Genomic DNA, 15,315 nt, shown 5'->3' on the forward strand with positions numbered 1-15,315 from the left:
ATTTTTTTAAAAGGAAGTAGTGACCATCTCCAAAAAGTTAAAAAAACGAAGCCATGTGTAGCAGAGAAAGAGATGGCCCAGCTTCTACGTGGTGCTGCCTGAATAGAGAGACAGACATTGAGGCCAAAGACTTCCACGTTCGCTCTGCTGGCAGCTCATCTGGCCCTGTCCTCACCACGGGCACCTCCACCCTCCATGGTGCCTGCTCCTCCCAGCTCATCTCCCCGCTCCTCTCCAGAGCACCCTCGTCACCCCTCCTCTCTCTCCTCTGCAGTACCGTGTGGTTGTGCCACTGATGGGGGCCGTGTCCGACCTGTGTGAGGCTCTCTCCAAGCTGTCTGGCATTGCTGCAGAAAACGTAAGGCGGGGTGTTTTGTGGCTCTCTGCCTATTGGGGGCATTTCATAGTCCTTTGGAGTTAGTTTTCAAACTTTTAGTCACTTTTGGGGGCTGGTTCTTATGGCCAGCACATGTGATTGTATCTGGATGCCTCTGACATCCTGGTCCCTGTTCACTGTGCTCAGTGTGGCTGAGACTGTCCCTTCTGGCCTTTGGAACAGTCTTTCCATCATGGAGGACACCTGGCTGTGGTCAGAGGGCCAGGAGTGGGACTCTGCTGTCACCTCCCCTCCCTTTCTTACCTGACCTTGACCTCATCTGTATTGTGAGAAGCTTCACCTTCTTTCCTGTCCCAAAGGAAATCTTTATTTTAAAACAGTTGCTCATGCTGGCCCTTCTGCTGAGCCTGGCCCCACGTGGAGGTGGGGAAAGTGAAGACCTCTCCATGCATGAGGACCCCTCCTCCTGGAGACCCCGCAGCCCCTCCCCTGTCCCAGCCCTGGTCAATGCCCTTCTCCCCACTCCCCTTGCACCTCCTGCTGGTGTCAAGTTGTAGGTCTTGGTGGTTGGGGTTTGCTCTTTTCCTCTGTATGTGAGGATGGCTTGGGGATCTCCAGCCCCAGGGAACACCCCAGATCGATCTGGATGACGACTGGTCTCTGGTCCGCAGCCACTTCCCACCACTCCCACCACTGGAGGGCAGATCCTGTCATAAACCTTGGGACAGGTGTTACCGGCATGTTCTCTGCTGGCGACAGCCTTGCTGCTCTCCATTAGCCCTTGACGCCTGAGCTCTGGGCCTGGCCACATTGTAATCTCGCTGGAAGCAGCACCCCTGCAGCACATTTTTTTTTCGTCTGCACCTGAGTATTAAGTACGCTATTCCTGTTGATTCTTAGATGGTGGTCACAGATGTGTATAATCACCGGTTCCACAAGATTTTCCAAATGGATGAAGGTTTAAACCACATCATGCCTCGGGATGACATTTTTGTGTGAGTACTTAGGGGTTTCTGCTGTGGGGTCAGTGGAAAAATTCCAGAGGCTTTGCCTAGTTGGTGAAGATCTGGCAGCTGGTGGGTTTGCCTTGACCCCTGAGCGCATGAGATGGACATTCAGGGAATTGTGGGCAGCCACCAGTGCTAAGTGCCTACAGGCACTCAGAGCTAGGCATTCCAGATACCTTTTCTCGGCGTGGGCAAGGCTCTTGTCAGCAGTTGCTCCTTGTTAAGAAAGCCTGTTCAGTGGTCCTGCAGATGATACTGCTGTCAGAAATGCTTTTCTCAAGAAGAGTCACAGCTTTGTGAGGGGTCATGGGAAGACAGGAGAAGGGACACAGTACAGGAAGGGGGTTTTTCTTTCTCCAAGCCATAGGTGGTGGGGTCCTCACACTGGTGCCATCTCAGAATAACAGGGAAAGTCGATTTAAGTCAGAGAAGGCAATGGCACCCCATTCCAGTACTCTTGCCTGGAAAATCCCATGGATGGAGGAGCCCGCTGAGAGTCGGAGGACTGAGCGACGTCACTTTCACTTTTCACTTTCATGCTTCGGAGAAGAAAATGGCAACCCACCCCAGTGTTCTTGCCTGGAGAATCCCAGGGACAGGGGAGCCTGGTGGGCTGCCGTCTGTGGGGTTGCACAGAGTCGGACACGACTGAAGTGACTTAGCAGCAGCAGCAGCAGATGGAATTTTCTCATCCCTTTGGGGACAGTGCACTCCAACTGCAGCCCATCTCCTCAGCCCCTTCCAAGTCCTCTTGCCTCAGGGCTGCTCAGTGTGACTGTGTGTGTGTGTGTGTGTGTGTGTGTGTCTGTGTGTGTCTGTGTGTGACTGTGTGTGACTGTGTGTGTGAGACTGTGTGTGTGTGACTCTGTGTGTGTGTGTGTCTGTGTGTGTGTGTGTGACTGTGTGTGTGTGTGTGACTGTGTGTGTGTGTGTGTGACTGTGTGTGTGTCCATCCCTCTTCCGGGTTGGGTGGGGTGGAGCGGAAGCTTGCCTGCACCCCCCAGCAGCCGCTTGTCAGAGCAGTTTGCATGGGGACCACACCCGCATTGCATATTCCTCAGTCCCTCTCACTCAGAAATTTGTCTCTGCTGAGAGAGGTTTTCAGGGTTTGGTTTTCGTTTTGGTTTTTGGTTTGGGTTGAGGAATACAGTCCACAAGGGAGGCATTTCCTTCCCTTTATGTTTCTGGGGCCTGTAACTTCTGGTCACTCTAAAAGGAAGCGTTCTTAACCACACCCAAGATTCTTAATTCCGTTCACACAGGAGCACAGGCTGCTGCCCTACTCCCAGCCACCTTCCCGTACTTCACAGATGGAGGGGCCACAGAGCTGGGACTGTCCACTTCTGACCCCAAGTCCTCAACACAGTCTCCCTCAACTCCAGAGACTAATGTTCGAACATAGCTAAACTGAGAAGAACTGGGGCATCACCTTGTGGAAAGATTGGCGAACCACCCACAGAGGATTTTTCCAAGGGCTTGAGGGCCAGTCATTATGAAAGCAAATTGTTATGATAAGTTGATAATGGTCTTACGAAAACACAGTTGGAGCACTTAATACTTCATGAGCATGTGAGGTACTGTGAGACTGAGTTTCTTAGTTACTACCTCCACACTGTACGGTAGATGATAGATCCCATTGTCCCTGAATAAACAGAGGTTTAGGCGCTTGGCCTGGTCCCCGCAGCCAGCGAGAGGCAAGGGGGACTGGATCCCGAGCCAGCCTCCCGGTTCAAGGCTTCGTTCTTGACCTTTATGCTGGACCCTAGGGTTCTTACCTTAGAGCACATCTTAGCCGTCTTCGTGAGTTTTTCTTTGAACTCCTGCACATACTGCAGTCAGGACTGTTTGTCAGGCATCTGGGGAGGGTTGTATGTGTGTGTGTTTAGTTTTCGAGAATTGAATCAGTAAGTTTGTGTCTCCCCCTATAGGAAGAGGGAAAGACTACAGTCGGTTGCCAGCAATTTTGGTAACATCTGTTCCAGGATAAAACATCTATAAATCTCCCATGTATTCGCTAAGTAAGACACATTTTTCAAAATCATTGGTTTGTCTTTTAGTAGTTTCATTGGTTATTTTGATTTTTGAAAAAATTAAATCTGAGTCTTTTACTTGAGTGTTTTTGAACAAAGATGGCCAACGGATTTATAAATTTGCTTTCTCATTGGAAATGAAGAGTCTTTGGCTTTCTATTCTAGGTATACGTCCTGTACAGTATTTGGTTTGATCAAAGGGCAGCGCACTAAGAATGCCTTTTCTAAAAGTTGAGCTCCTTGGTGGGTCACGGAAGATGAACTTGGTGGCTGGGCCCCCCATGTGCCTTTGTGTCTGAGGTGATGGTCTGGATGCCAGCTTCAGTCTGTGTTGAGTCCCAGTTGAAGGAGCACAGACTTTAAGGCCATGGCTGTGGGAAGGAGGATCACGTTAGCCCCAGGGCCTCGGTGGTATAGGTTCACGTGTTGACAGACAGTGACCCTCTTGAAATTCCTGACCCAGCCTCTAGCATCCTCTTGGAAATGCCTTATTCACGTTCTGTACTGAAGAACGCTCTGTTCTAGTAGCCCTAGTCCTGGCCGCCATGTAGCTGAAGTGCGGATCTCCATTGCTCACCGGAGCCTGCCATTAAAAGTGCTCTCTCGTGTGATTGACACAGGTACGAAGTCTGCAGCACCTCCCCGGATGGCTCTGAGTGTGTCACGCTTCCCGTGTACTTCAGGGAGAGGAAATCTAGGCCGTCGAGCACTTCTACCGGGGCAGTGCTGTACGGGCAGCCACTGCTGGTTTCTGTCCCCAAGCACAAGCTCACCCTCGAGTCTTTGTACCAGGCGGTTTGTGAGCGCATCAGGTTGGTGGGGGGAATGCCATTTGCTGGTTCTCTAACATCAGAGATGTCCAGTAGTCGCAGCGACTGCCCCCTGCAGAGTGCCAGTGTGGCCCTGCTGTGCTCCCTTCTCTCAGAAATACCATCGTGGTGACCCTTGGGAGGGCAGGGGCAGGTGCTTCTGGGACAGGCCACGGGCATACCTGAAGCACATGACACTGAGCACCTCAGGCTCCTCTGGTCCCTGGAGTCATGTCTTCACACTTCTCAGTCACCTGCCTGAGGAAGTCTGGTGCTTTGATGGTATTTTATATTTGAGTACAGTTTTTTTTTTTTTTTTTTTTGAGTACAGTTTCCGAAGTACTCCATCATTCTGAAGCTGATCGTTAACATTACTGGGAATTTTTTTTTTTTTTTACATGAGGGTGCCATGTAACAGTCATCAAAGGTTAGGAACAGACTTTCTGAGAGTCTTCAGTGACCTGGTAGTTAGGCATCTTATCTCTTGGATTCCTCTCAGTTTCTTGAAGTGTTAAGCCATACCATGATTTTTAAGGCCCTTTTATTTACATAAATTGCTTTGTGAATAGTTGAATATATAATATATAGGAATATATAATGCCCAAATATATAGGAACAACTTCTAGCTGAGGAGAGGAGAAAAATAGTGAACGGTTGCAACTAACGATTTCTTTCTTCTTTCCAGCCGATACATAAAACAGCCTTTGCCTGATGAGTCAGGCAGCTCGCCCTTGGAGCTGGGAGCCTGCAATGGCTCCAGGAGCGGCTGTGCAGGTGAGCGCGTGCCTCGGTGTGGGGCTGTGACTAGTCAAACCCCTCCTGGCCTCCCTCTTCTAAAGGTGTTGTACACTTGGGAGAGGGAGGCTCTGAGCAGGCAGGGGGAAGGGGGTGCTGGGGGCTGAGTCCAGAGAGCAGACCTGACAGCCGTGTCTGCACCGTTTTGCTCTGGCAGAGCCCATTGTCTGCCTTGGACGCCTCATGGAATTTAGACGTGGAGGCTGGGTCTCACCTCAGGGAGACAGTAAGCATTAATAGGACCAAGTGACTTGCCCATGGTCCTGAAGCAGAGCCAGGATCTGCCTCTGCTCTGTTGGGATTGCTGAATACACACTCGGCTGCCTCCACAGCCCAGCTCTGTCTGCAGAGCTGTTATCTGGCCCTTCCCCATCACCGTGCTGCAGCCGCTGCCCCAGGCGTCCTCCCAGCCTATCAGAAGGCAGAGACAGGCTCTCTTGGGTGTTTCTTTCTACCCAGGAAGCTACGGGTGGTGGCCAGCTCTGGACAGCTCCTGCTGTGAGAGTGAAGAGCCACGGCTGGATTAGCAGTAGGGTAACCATACTGTAGGAAACCCAGAGCCCTCGCTGCCGTCCTCCTGTGGCCTTGTGCTCACAAGCTCGTCTGAACAGTAAACTGTGTCTGACCTGCATTGTGGCTGTCATCCTGCTTTGGGCGGCCTAGGTGACTGATTTGGTGGCTTTATTCCTATAAAACTGGAAATGTCCTCCAATTCCTATGCTTCGCAAAGAGCTGAATATATAAATTCTCAGTTGCAAATGCCCACATTTCTGCATGACATGAAGGGTCCCGAAAAGTGAGAAATTGACATTAAAAAAGTAACAACCATAGACTTGGTCCTGGCAGGATGTTCCAAATCGTCCTAGTGATTTATGTGTCTATTATAATCATACTCCTATTCTTGCCCAGAATATCATGTTCTCATCCCACTAGGGACGAACAGGAGCATATTTTGTGTAGAAGTCCCACAAGCAGAGATGTTTGAGGATAGTGGTATTCTCTTAGCAGACCTGCGGTGACTTGTAGGTTCTTGGTGCTCTGGAAGTTGTGGCACTGTGACTCCCAGCTTGAGGTGTGGAGGTGGACTTCAAGAAGTCACTGTATCATACCTTTGAATCTTGGTTTATCCATCTGCAAAATGGGATGATGACAACAGCTTCACAGAGTTGAAGTTACAATTTAATGAGGTAGTGTGGTTAGAGTATCTGGCACATGCTAGATGCTCAGTTAATAATAGCACCATGTAAGTATTTGCTGTTGTTACACACTTAGCCTAGTTTCTTAGACATGCCATCTGTCATTCTCCTAATTAGGAAGAATTACTTCCTTCTTTCAAATCCCAGCAGTGAGTCTTGGTGCGTAGGCTTCAAACTCTTGTTTAATGTTGAAATAATTCTCACTTCTTTACTGTCATGGCTGCTTGTTAGGTCCATGGTGGCTGCCCTGCTGAGTCTGAGTCCCTGGCAGGGCTGGGTGTAAACGGCGCAGTGCCACTGCTCCAGGAGTGAAGTGAGCTGGTTAGGGAAGGAACCTCTGTGAGAGCTGGGACTGGCAGTCTCGTGCACACTGGCTGTTTCAGAGCCCTGTTCATGGGGACCCATGTCACACCCTCATCCATGGCTCTGCTGTTCCTGGGGCCTGGCAGGGAACTGTGCTGCATTATCCTGGGCCCGACTTTTCCTTCCTCATGAACACTCCCAAGACACACTGTCCTTGAAAGTGAATTTTTATGGACAATATACATCTAACCTCTTTTCATCAGTTTCCATTTCTACTGCTATTTCCCTGACTATATAAACTTCTTACTTTGAATCTTTTCTTCCCCTATTACTTTTACATCACCTTTTGGAGTTGTCCCCATCTTGGTTGAAATGACGTACCTGATACCTTAAGCTTTCCCCTTTGGCTGCCCAACAGCAAAAAATATGATCATGGATCTTTTTATTGCAGCCATATGTACCAGCCAGTTTTCTGGGAAAAATACTCATCAGTGTATGTCTGTACAGTGCCTCTTAAAGCTCTGTCTCTCTCTCTCTTTTTTTAATTCTCTCTCTCTCGTTTTTGGTGGGGGAGAGCTGTGCAGTGCCACTTGGCTTACAGGATCTTACTTCCCTGCTGAGGAATTCAGCCCTGATCCACAGCAGTGAAAACACTGGGTCCTAACCACTGAAGCACCAGGGAATTCCCCTTCTTAAAACTCCTGAAACTTGGCAATCCAAAGGAATAAAGAGAAAAAAGGAGGGGAGGATCCTGTATGCCCTGTTACTGGGACCTGTCATGGCAGCTGCACCTGGAGGACATTCAGGAAATACTTGCTGAGAGAGTCCGCAGGTTCCTTGTGGAGGAACTGAAGATTTTCACTTAATATTTGTGTTATCATGTTTAAAAATTTGCATTTAAATTGTTTCTTACCAGCCTGTCTTCCTGAGTATTGAGTATGTGTTTAATTTTGGTCTTTTGGTGATTTTCTTAGTGGTCCAGTGGTTAAGACTCTGTGCTTCCACTTCACAGGGCGAAGATTCGGTCCCTGGTCAGGGAACTAATACCCCACATGCTGTGTGGCCAAAAAAAATAAATATTTGGTCCTTTTCTCTCTGTTGGCCTAATTATCAAGTTGAAGAGTCAGACTGTGTCAGGTGAAGCCCAGTAAAGTAACCAAGTGTTAAGAGGCCCAAATTTAGGACTGGCAGGATTGCTGACTCAGGTTTGTGCCTTTGCCTGATTCCTTGAACCTCTCTGGGCCCCTGCGTCCTCCTCGTGGAATAGCAGTGCCCTCTTGCCTGCTGACCAGGTTGTGAAGAGGGTCACGCGTGAATTTAAGTGCCTTGTGAATGCAGAGAAGTGTATATAGTTTCCCATGCACAGGACAGAACCTGGAAGGAAGCACCACACTTAGGCATGAAGTACAAATTTCAGCGTTGAAACAGTGGCATGTTCCGTACACTGTTTTTTTTTCTTTCTCATTTGTGTGCTAGGTGAAGATGAAGAAGAAATGGAGCATCAGGAAGAAGGCAGAGAGCAGCTCTCAGAAACGGAGGGCAGTGGGGACGATGAGCCAGGAAGTGACCACGGCGAGGCCACCCAAAAGAAGAACAAAGGCCGGCCTTGCCCCAGAAAGCTTTTTACCTTCAGCCTCGTGAACTCCTATGGCACAGCTGACATAAATTCCCTTGCCACTGATGGGAAACTACTGAAACTCAACTGTAAGCACCTTCTCTGACTTTGCAAACTCGGCTTTGGGGGACTTAGGGTCTACTGGAAAGTCCTTTGTACTCAGCGCTCACCACATTGGGCTTCTGTAGTGTCATCATGTGACTCCGGGGACAGACACTTGAGTGATCCTTGGCTGGCAGCTCCCCAAAGACCATTTCAGAAACGGAACCTGGCTCTAGCCCTTCCTGCCGCCGCTTCCTCGGCCTTCTTGTCAGGCTTTTCTCTTCAGTCCTTGATGACTTCAGAATGAAGTACGCTGTCCCTTCAGTCCCACCACCCTTCGGGACCTTTGCTGTCAGTGATAACACTTCTCGTGACCCTCCTTAGGTGGCAGCATTTCCCCGGACATAGGAGAATAAATGCAGATTTCTTTTGTTCCATGAGAATACTCTAGAGATGTGGCCAGTCTAGAGGATGCGCATGGATTTCACAGGCTGTTACCTGGAGCCTGATTTGATCTGTAGACAAGAAGGGACATCCACATGGAGTGTGTGTTGTGTGTTGAAAGTGCATGTGGATGATGAAGGTGCCCGCCCAGGGTCAGGAAGGGAGCTGCAAAAGCATCTCGTGTCTTTAACTTTCTTCATTAGAGAAGAGATTTGCTACATGTTCTCCAGCTAGCTACCTTGCTTTCTTCCCTTAAAAAAAAAAAAAAACAAAAACTTAAAAATACTGAGTTTTTGAAACAGCTTTATTGAGATCGCTTTGGATCTCTATGTCTGTCAGTCTTTCTGTAGCTCCATGGTGTCTGGGCAGCTTCTTCTGTTTAGTGTGAAGTGAAAGTCGCTCAGTCGTATCCCAGCTCCACACAGTCCATGGAATTTTCCTGGCCAGAATACTGGAGTGGGTAGCCGTTCCCTTCTCTAGGGAATCTTCCCAGTGCAGGGATCGAACCCAGGTCTCCCACAATGCAGGCAGATTCTTTACCAGCTGAGCCACTAGGGAAACCCAAGAATACTGGAGTGGGTAGCCTATCCCTTTTCTAGAGGGTCTTCTCAACCCAGGAATCAAATCTCCCTTCTCTCCTGCTATGCTATGGCCTGGAAGATGCCTTCAGGCAGTAAGCGTGGGCCATGTGGGCATCACCTTATTTTCTGCCTTCTTTCAGGGATCTCACTCTTGCTTTGCCTAATACTCAGTGTCTGGAAACAGTCGTGTTATGTATCTTGTCAGGTTTTCTTGTGGTTTAAGAAGAGAGGAGAAGCCAATCACTGTTACTCCATCTCGACCTGCGTCCTTTCAGAATTCTGTGTCGTTCCATGAGTCTAGAGTGTATCACAGCCTTTAGAGCATATCACAGTCTTTAGAGCGTATACGGAGGAAGTCTTTGCCAGAGGCTCTGGGGCCCAGGGGTTCCAGGTTGGCTGGCCCCAGACAGAGCGCTGCTCTCGGCGGTGGCTGCTTCTGGGTGGGCAGGTATTAGAACACAGCCTGAGCGTGCTGCTCCTCCCCCCCGTCGCTGGCAGAACCTCTCCTGTTGCTGGCCTTTCCGTAGCGAGTGACACTTTGGTCCTCCTCCACAGCTCGGTCCACGCTAGCCATCGACTGGGACAGTGAGACCCGGAGCTGCTACTACAACGAACAGGAATCTGAGGTAGGTCACTCGGGACTCTTGGTCAGGGGAAGTGCTGGTTTCTGCTCTGGGGAGGTCTCTCTCACCAGTTCCATAGCCGGCTTCACAGCTTATCTTTTAGACTGAGAATGAAAAGCAGCAAAAGATTTTGTTATTAAATGCTCGCAGCTCCAGAAAGTACGTTATATTCCAGGCATGAGAGCTCATGAGGTGGTGGCTCAGCCTGGTGAGGTTTTGTTTCCTCAGCCAACTCAGCACTTTGTTCCTCACAGACGTACGAGAAGCACGTCAGCATGTTGCAACCTCAGAAGAAAAAGAAGACGGCGGTGGCCCTGAGGGACTGCATCGAGCTCTTCACTACCATGGAGACCCTTGGGGAACATGACCCCTGGTAGGCAGCTCCCCACTCTGAGCAGGGGCGCCCAGGCACCCTGGGGCTCCGAGATCTGCTGGGGCCATCTGTGTAACACAAACCTTTTCATTTGGATCCGTCACTTTCGTACATGGCTGACAGAGAAACATAGGTGTTTCTGCGTGAATTGTGCTTTCCAGCCTCAGAAGGCCATCACCCTCTGTGGGAAGGTGGCTTAGAGACCTCGCTGCCCTGAAGCAGTCTGATGGTTGCAAGACAGGATGTTACGGGGTTACCCCCATGCTTGTGTGCCCAGGTGGCCCTGGCTCCCTGGCTCCCCGCCTCCCCACTCAGCAGAGGTTTTTGTTTCAGGTACTGTCCCAACTGTAAGAAGCACCAGCAGGCCACAAAGAAGTTTGACCTGTGGTCCTTGCCGAAGATCCTGGTGGTCCACCTCAAACGTTTCTCCTACAATAGATACTGGAGGGATAAGCTTGATACAGTCGTGGAGTTCCCAGTCAGGTGGGTCCCTGGGCTGCAGTGGTATTTTGGGGAAAATTAAAAACCAGGCAGACCATCTGGGCACTGATAGAGTGTTTTGCCACCAAAGGCTTTTCTGCATTAAGATGTGTGTGTTGTTGGGCTCTGGGCAGTTAAGATTTTAGGCTCATTTCTCCTCCTTGTTTGGGGAAGTCTCTCTGGTGGAACCACGTCCCCTCTTGAGTCCCTATGCTGCTTGACTGACCTGGTCTTCTTACCTGTCTTCTTACCTTGGTTCCTGGGAGCCCAGACTCAGTAGGACAGCACACGAACGTGCTGCACCACGTTAATGCAGGGGCACAAGGAACCAGGGAGTAATCTGGGGAGAACTGGATTGCTGGGGGCCGCCCTTGGTGGTGCAGATCCATCGCAGTCCTGTCCTTGGGGCAGGGGCTGGGACTGGCTGTCTGCTTGGGTCCTCTCAGGTCCCAGGGTACAGAGTGTAGGTGACACAATCGGTCAGCAAGGTAGGCGTTGCCCACAACATGCAGATTTAAAAATGCTTTCTTCAGGGGCAGGTGTACGGGTAGACAGATAGATGCAGTGTAAGACACATCAGTGGGAGGACCTAGATGGCAGTAAGTCAACAAATAGAGGTATTTGTCGTCAAATTCTTTTTTTCTGTATATTTAAAATTTTAGAAATAAAACATTAGGGGGAAAAATGCTTTGAGGGGCCTGTTTTGGTATTTAGCTTACATTTTTATGGCACTAACTGTGATTCTGACAGTAATAGCCATTTCTACACAGTTGCAACAGCCCTCATGTCTGTGCCCAGAGCCCTTCCTTGCCATCTTGTCAGGGGTTGGAATTCCCCAGGAGGCTTCCCTTCTCCAGCCTAACATGTCCGTGGTCAGAGCAAGACCCCAGGGCGCCTTCTGTCTGGACTCTTCATCTGTTCTTTCTGCAGTCTCTGAGGGCCTCCTGCTATGAAAGGGGTGGCTAGATCGCTCTGACTTCTCACAGTTTAAGGTATTGAAGGGTTCTTTTTGTTTTCTGTGCTTAGAGGTCTGAACATGTCGGAGTTTGTCTGTGACCCGTCAGCGAGGCCATATGTGTACGATCTCATCGCCGTGTCCAATCACTATGGAGCCATGGGGGTTGGCCACTGTGAGTACTGGCATCTGCTCCCCTCTGAGATGTTGAAACGCCCTTGGCCACTCATCTGTCACCAGCCTTCCCTGTGTGCCAGCCACTGCCCTAAGGACTTAACTTACACAGCTCTGCAGGCCTCCAGTTGCAGGCTGCCCCTCAGTTGTTTTGCTAGGGTGGTGCTTCATATCCTTTAATCCAATAATCCACTTCCAGTAAATCTACTCTTCTGAAATTACTGGACTTTGGGGAAAAGCTTCATATACAAAGATATTTACCCATTTATACTGGTGGCTCAGACGGTAAAGCATCTGCCCACAATGCAGGAGACCTGGGTTTGCTCCCTGGGTTGGGAAGATCCCCTGGAGAAGGAAATGGGAACCCACTCCAATACTCTTGCCTAGAAAATTCCATGGATGGAGGAGCCTGGTGGGCTATAGTCCATGGGGTCGCAAAGAGTCGGACACAACTGAGCGACTTCACTTCACTAGTGGAAAATGAGTAACAGCATTGGTGATCAGCAGCTGGCAGTATTGTCCATGTGCTTGATGGAAGAGCACACAGCCATTGCAAAATAAAATTATTAATACCGTGGGGAAATGCCCATGATGTGTTCAGGGGAAACAGCTACACAAAATCGCATCATTACAGAAAGTAGTATCACAACTATGTACATTGAAACAAAAGGCAAACTGTGATAGGAGAGGGGACAGCCTAGAAAGAGAGGGACCAGAATGTTCGTTTTACTTTTTTTTTTTACTTTGCTCTACTTTATTTTGCGAAATGTCTGTAATGTGTGGGTTTAATTTCACATTTATACTTTTACTAGTCTGTTTGGTTACTTGTTCATGGAAAGGTCTTAGTGATGTTGAAGTGAGGAGCTGGGTCTCCTCACGTCTCCTCTGTTGCATCTGCACCATGAGAACTGCCACTACACCCCGTGTCAGGATCCCAAGAGATGACACCATGGGAGGTGTTAGTTCCATTTACCCTCACAGTGGATTATGAACTGCCCCAAACCCCAGTCTTTTCCCCTGTACTGGTAAGCTTTTTCTGTTGGCCCAAGTCGGTTCTCCTGCTTCTCTATTCTTACCATATCACCTCCTGCCTTTGGATGGCTGCTCATTTTCCAGCCCTCAGGTCTACATTCCAGGCCATCGGAAGAAGGGGAAAAAAGGGCGTGACCTTCCCTTTTAAGTAGACTTCCCAGAAATCCCCCTCAACTCCTCTACATACGTCTCATTGGCTACAGCTTGGTCACAGGACTACCAACTAGCTGTAGGAATGGGTGGGAAAGAAAAATTGTGCCTGTCTAAAAATTGGGACTCTTCTAGAGTGGCTACTTGCAATACCTGTGATCATACCGCATCCTATAGCACTTTTTTTCTGTGCAAATTAATTTTGATATCTGTATTCATTCATACTGGACCCATGTATTCATTTTTAATTCTTTTGGCGTAAAAACGTACTGCTTGGGCAGGTTACTTAGCTTCCATATGCTTCAGTTTCCTTATCCAGGTTAGGCTGGTTGTGTGCAGACCCACTTTGGGTCCACAATTGGAACACCGTGATTTTGATACTGTTCTGCCAAGCATGGACAGCAGGGACAGGCCCTTGGCACCTTCTCTGTCACTTTGTCCTGTGTTCTTCACCACCGCCTGGTACAGTAAGCACTGCAGCGAAGAATGGTTAAACAGCTTGCCAGAGCCACGCAGCAGGTCGAGACCAGAAACCAGATCTCCATCAGATTCAGTCGTTTCTGAGAGTCTGAGTAGAGCAGCAATCGGGTATCACTGCTGGGACTGTTGTTGTAAACACATCTTGCTCGGAAAGTGTAAAATCAAAACGGGAAGTGTTCACTCTGGAAAATACTTGGACTGGTGTGAGGAATTGTTACTGAGCCACAGATTCTTGCCTCAGAGTTTCAAAGACAGATAAATTTAAGTTTTCTCGTTCACATCCCAGCTCTGCCAACCCAAGCCCCCAGTGTGTCTCTCACTGGGATAACCCCACAGGCTCCAGAAGCAGTGAGAGACAACAATAGACAGCCATTCCTGGATACAGTGGGAATGTTTGACTTGGCATGTTTTTGACAAATATTCTTTTGCTTAAATCTTAAAATATATCAGCTCCTTTTATGGGTCCCCTAGCTCTGAATTAGTGCTCAAAGCTGTTTTCCCCAAAATTACAGTTTAAAGCCTTAGTCCCCAGCAGCTCCATTTTTACCCTTTTAGTGCCTTCTTGAGAAGGGAAGATCTTATTTTTTTTTAAGGATGAGTTCTTTTTCCGTTGTTAGGACACAAGCGTAAATTACCTTTAATTTCAGACTCTTGATATGTGTCATGTTTTGGAGCTGTTGAGTGCCAGCCTAATGAGCTAGCCAGATCATTTCTCTTGATGACCAACTAGCATATTCTCTTGCTTTGGCAGACACTGCGTACGCGAAGAACAAACTGAACGGGAAGTGGTATTACTTTGATGATAGCAATGTGTCCCTGGCCTGTGAGGATCAGATAGTGGTGAGTAGGCCCTCATATCTGGTTCCCACTCTTACCTTTAGGGATTAGAGCTGGGAAGAGTCTCCCAGGCTAGTTGGTTATTGAGTCATCCTGCTGGGACAGTGGGAGCTAAATGTGGTGGAGAAAGAATTCACTACCATTCCTTCCGGGACCCTTCCTAAACGAGACACTTGACTCTCCTGTGAGTCTGTCACAGGGCTCCTACCTTTCCCGACTCCCTGGGCATGGTCAGCATGAGCCAGCTGTAGGTGGTACGGTTTTCACCATCACTTCAGTGTGTGGATGTGCAGGGCGAGACAGCGGATCCCTGAGGGTGGTGTGTTTTGAACAGACAGCAAAGCTTGGGGGGAATGGGTGATTATTCGAACCTGTGAATGGATGTTGTGCCTCTTGTGTTTAGACGAAAGCAGCTTACGTGCTGTTCTACCAGCGTCGAGACGATGAGTTTCATAAGACGCCGTCACTCAGTTTTCCTGGCTCTTCTGATGGAGGTGCAAGACCAAGCAGCTCACAGCAGGGCACGGGGGATGACGAGACTTACAGCATGGACACCAACTGACCTGCCCAGTGACCCTGCACCACAGCACCAGTGCCGTCCCCCAGGAGAACACCTTTGGCACTGAAGACTGCTAGTGTTCTGTCTAAAAACCAGATGAGGAAATTTCCTTCTTTTATGAGCAGAAGAAAAAAAAAAAAAAAGACCCTGTTTGCTCAGAAGGGTTATGTCAAGAGGCTGAATTATTTTTTTTTATACAGGTGGTAAAAATTTTCTGTAAAACAGGTAGAGCTGCAGAGTTGGGGTTGGCGGTGGGGAGCACACAGTGGAGAATGTCTGACGGATTCCAAAGAGTGGAGGGGAACACACTGTCATGGAGTTTGGGGCCGCCCTGCCCTCCTGGATTTCGGATTCTGGTGCTGGTTGCTGGTCCTCCCAGTGGTCTACCCACAGTAAATCAACCTCAAGTAAACTTGATGTCGTCCCCTTTTCCCTTGCTGTGCACTGAGATGGGTTTATAATAACCCTAAAAAGTTGCCACTGACGCCCCTTC

General features: G+C 49.0%; 1 protein-coding gene across 7 annotated transcripts in view; it reads left to right on the top strand.

Annotated features, from left to right (window-relative positions):
- The window catches only part of USP4 (ubiquitin specific peptidase 4), a 39,741-nt gene extending 24,507 nt beyond the window's left edge, over positions 1-15,234 (top strand). For 3 of the 7 annotated variants that reach the window (XM_061397561.1, XM_061397562.1, XM_061397563.1), the window contains 11 exons: positions 275-358; positions 1,238-1,332; positions 3,995-4,186; positions 4,869-4,957; positions 7,954-8,181; positions 9,715-9,785; positions 10,037-10,155; positions 10,489-10,638; positions 11,662-11,765; positions 14,178-14,266; positions 14,667-15,234. In XM_061397561.1, the coding sequence (XP_061253545.1) occupies positions 275-358; positions 1,238-1,332; positions 3,995-4,186; positions 4,869-4,957; positions 7,954-8,181; positions 9,715-9,785; positions 10,037-10,155; positions 10,489-10,638; positions 11,662-11,765; positions 14,178-14,266; positions 14,667-14,825 (1,380 nt within the window). In that variant the 3' untranslated portion in view covers positions 14,826-15,234. The other 4 variants (XM_061397564.1, XR_009732630.1, XR_009732631.1 and 1 more) reach the window with 4 other exon arrangements.
- Positions 15,235-15,315: the final 81 nt, after the last annotated feature.

This window comes from Bos javanicus, chromosome 22 (assembly GCF_032452875.1).
Source record: "Bos javanicus breed banteng chromosome 22, ARS-OSU_banteng_1.0, whole genome shotgun sequence".
Classification (NCBI taxonomy): Eukaryota; Metazoa; Chordata; class Mammalia; order Artiodactyla; family Bovidae; genus Bos; species Bos javanicus.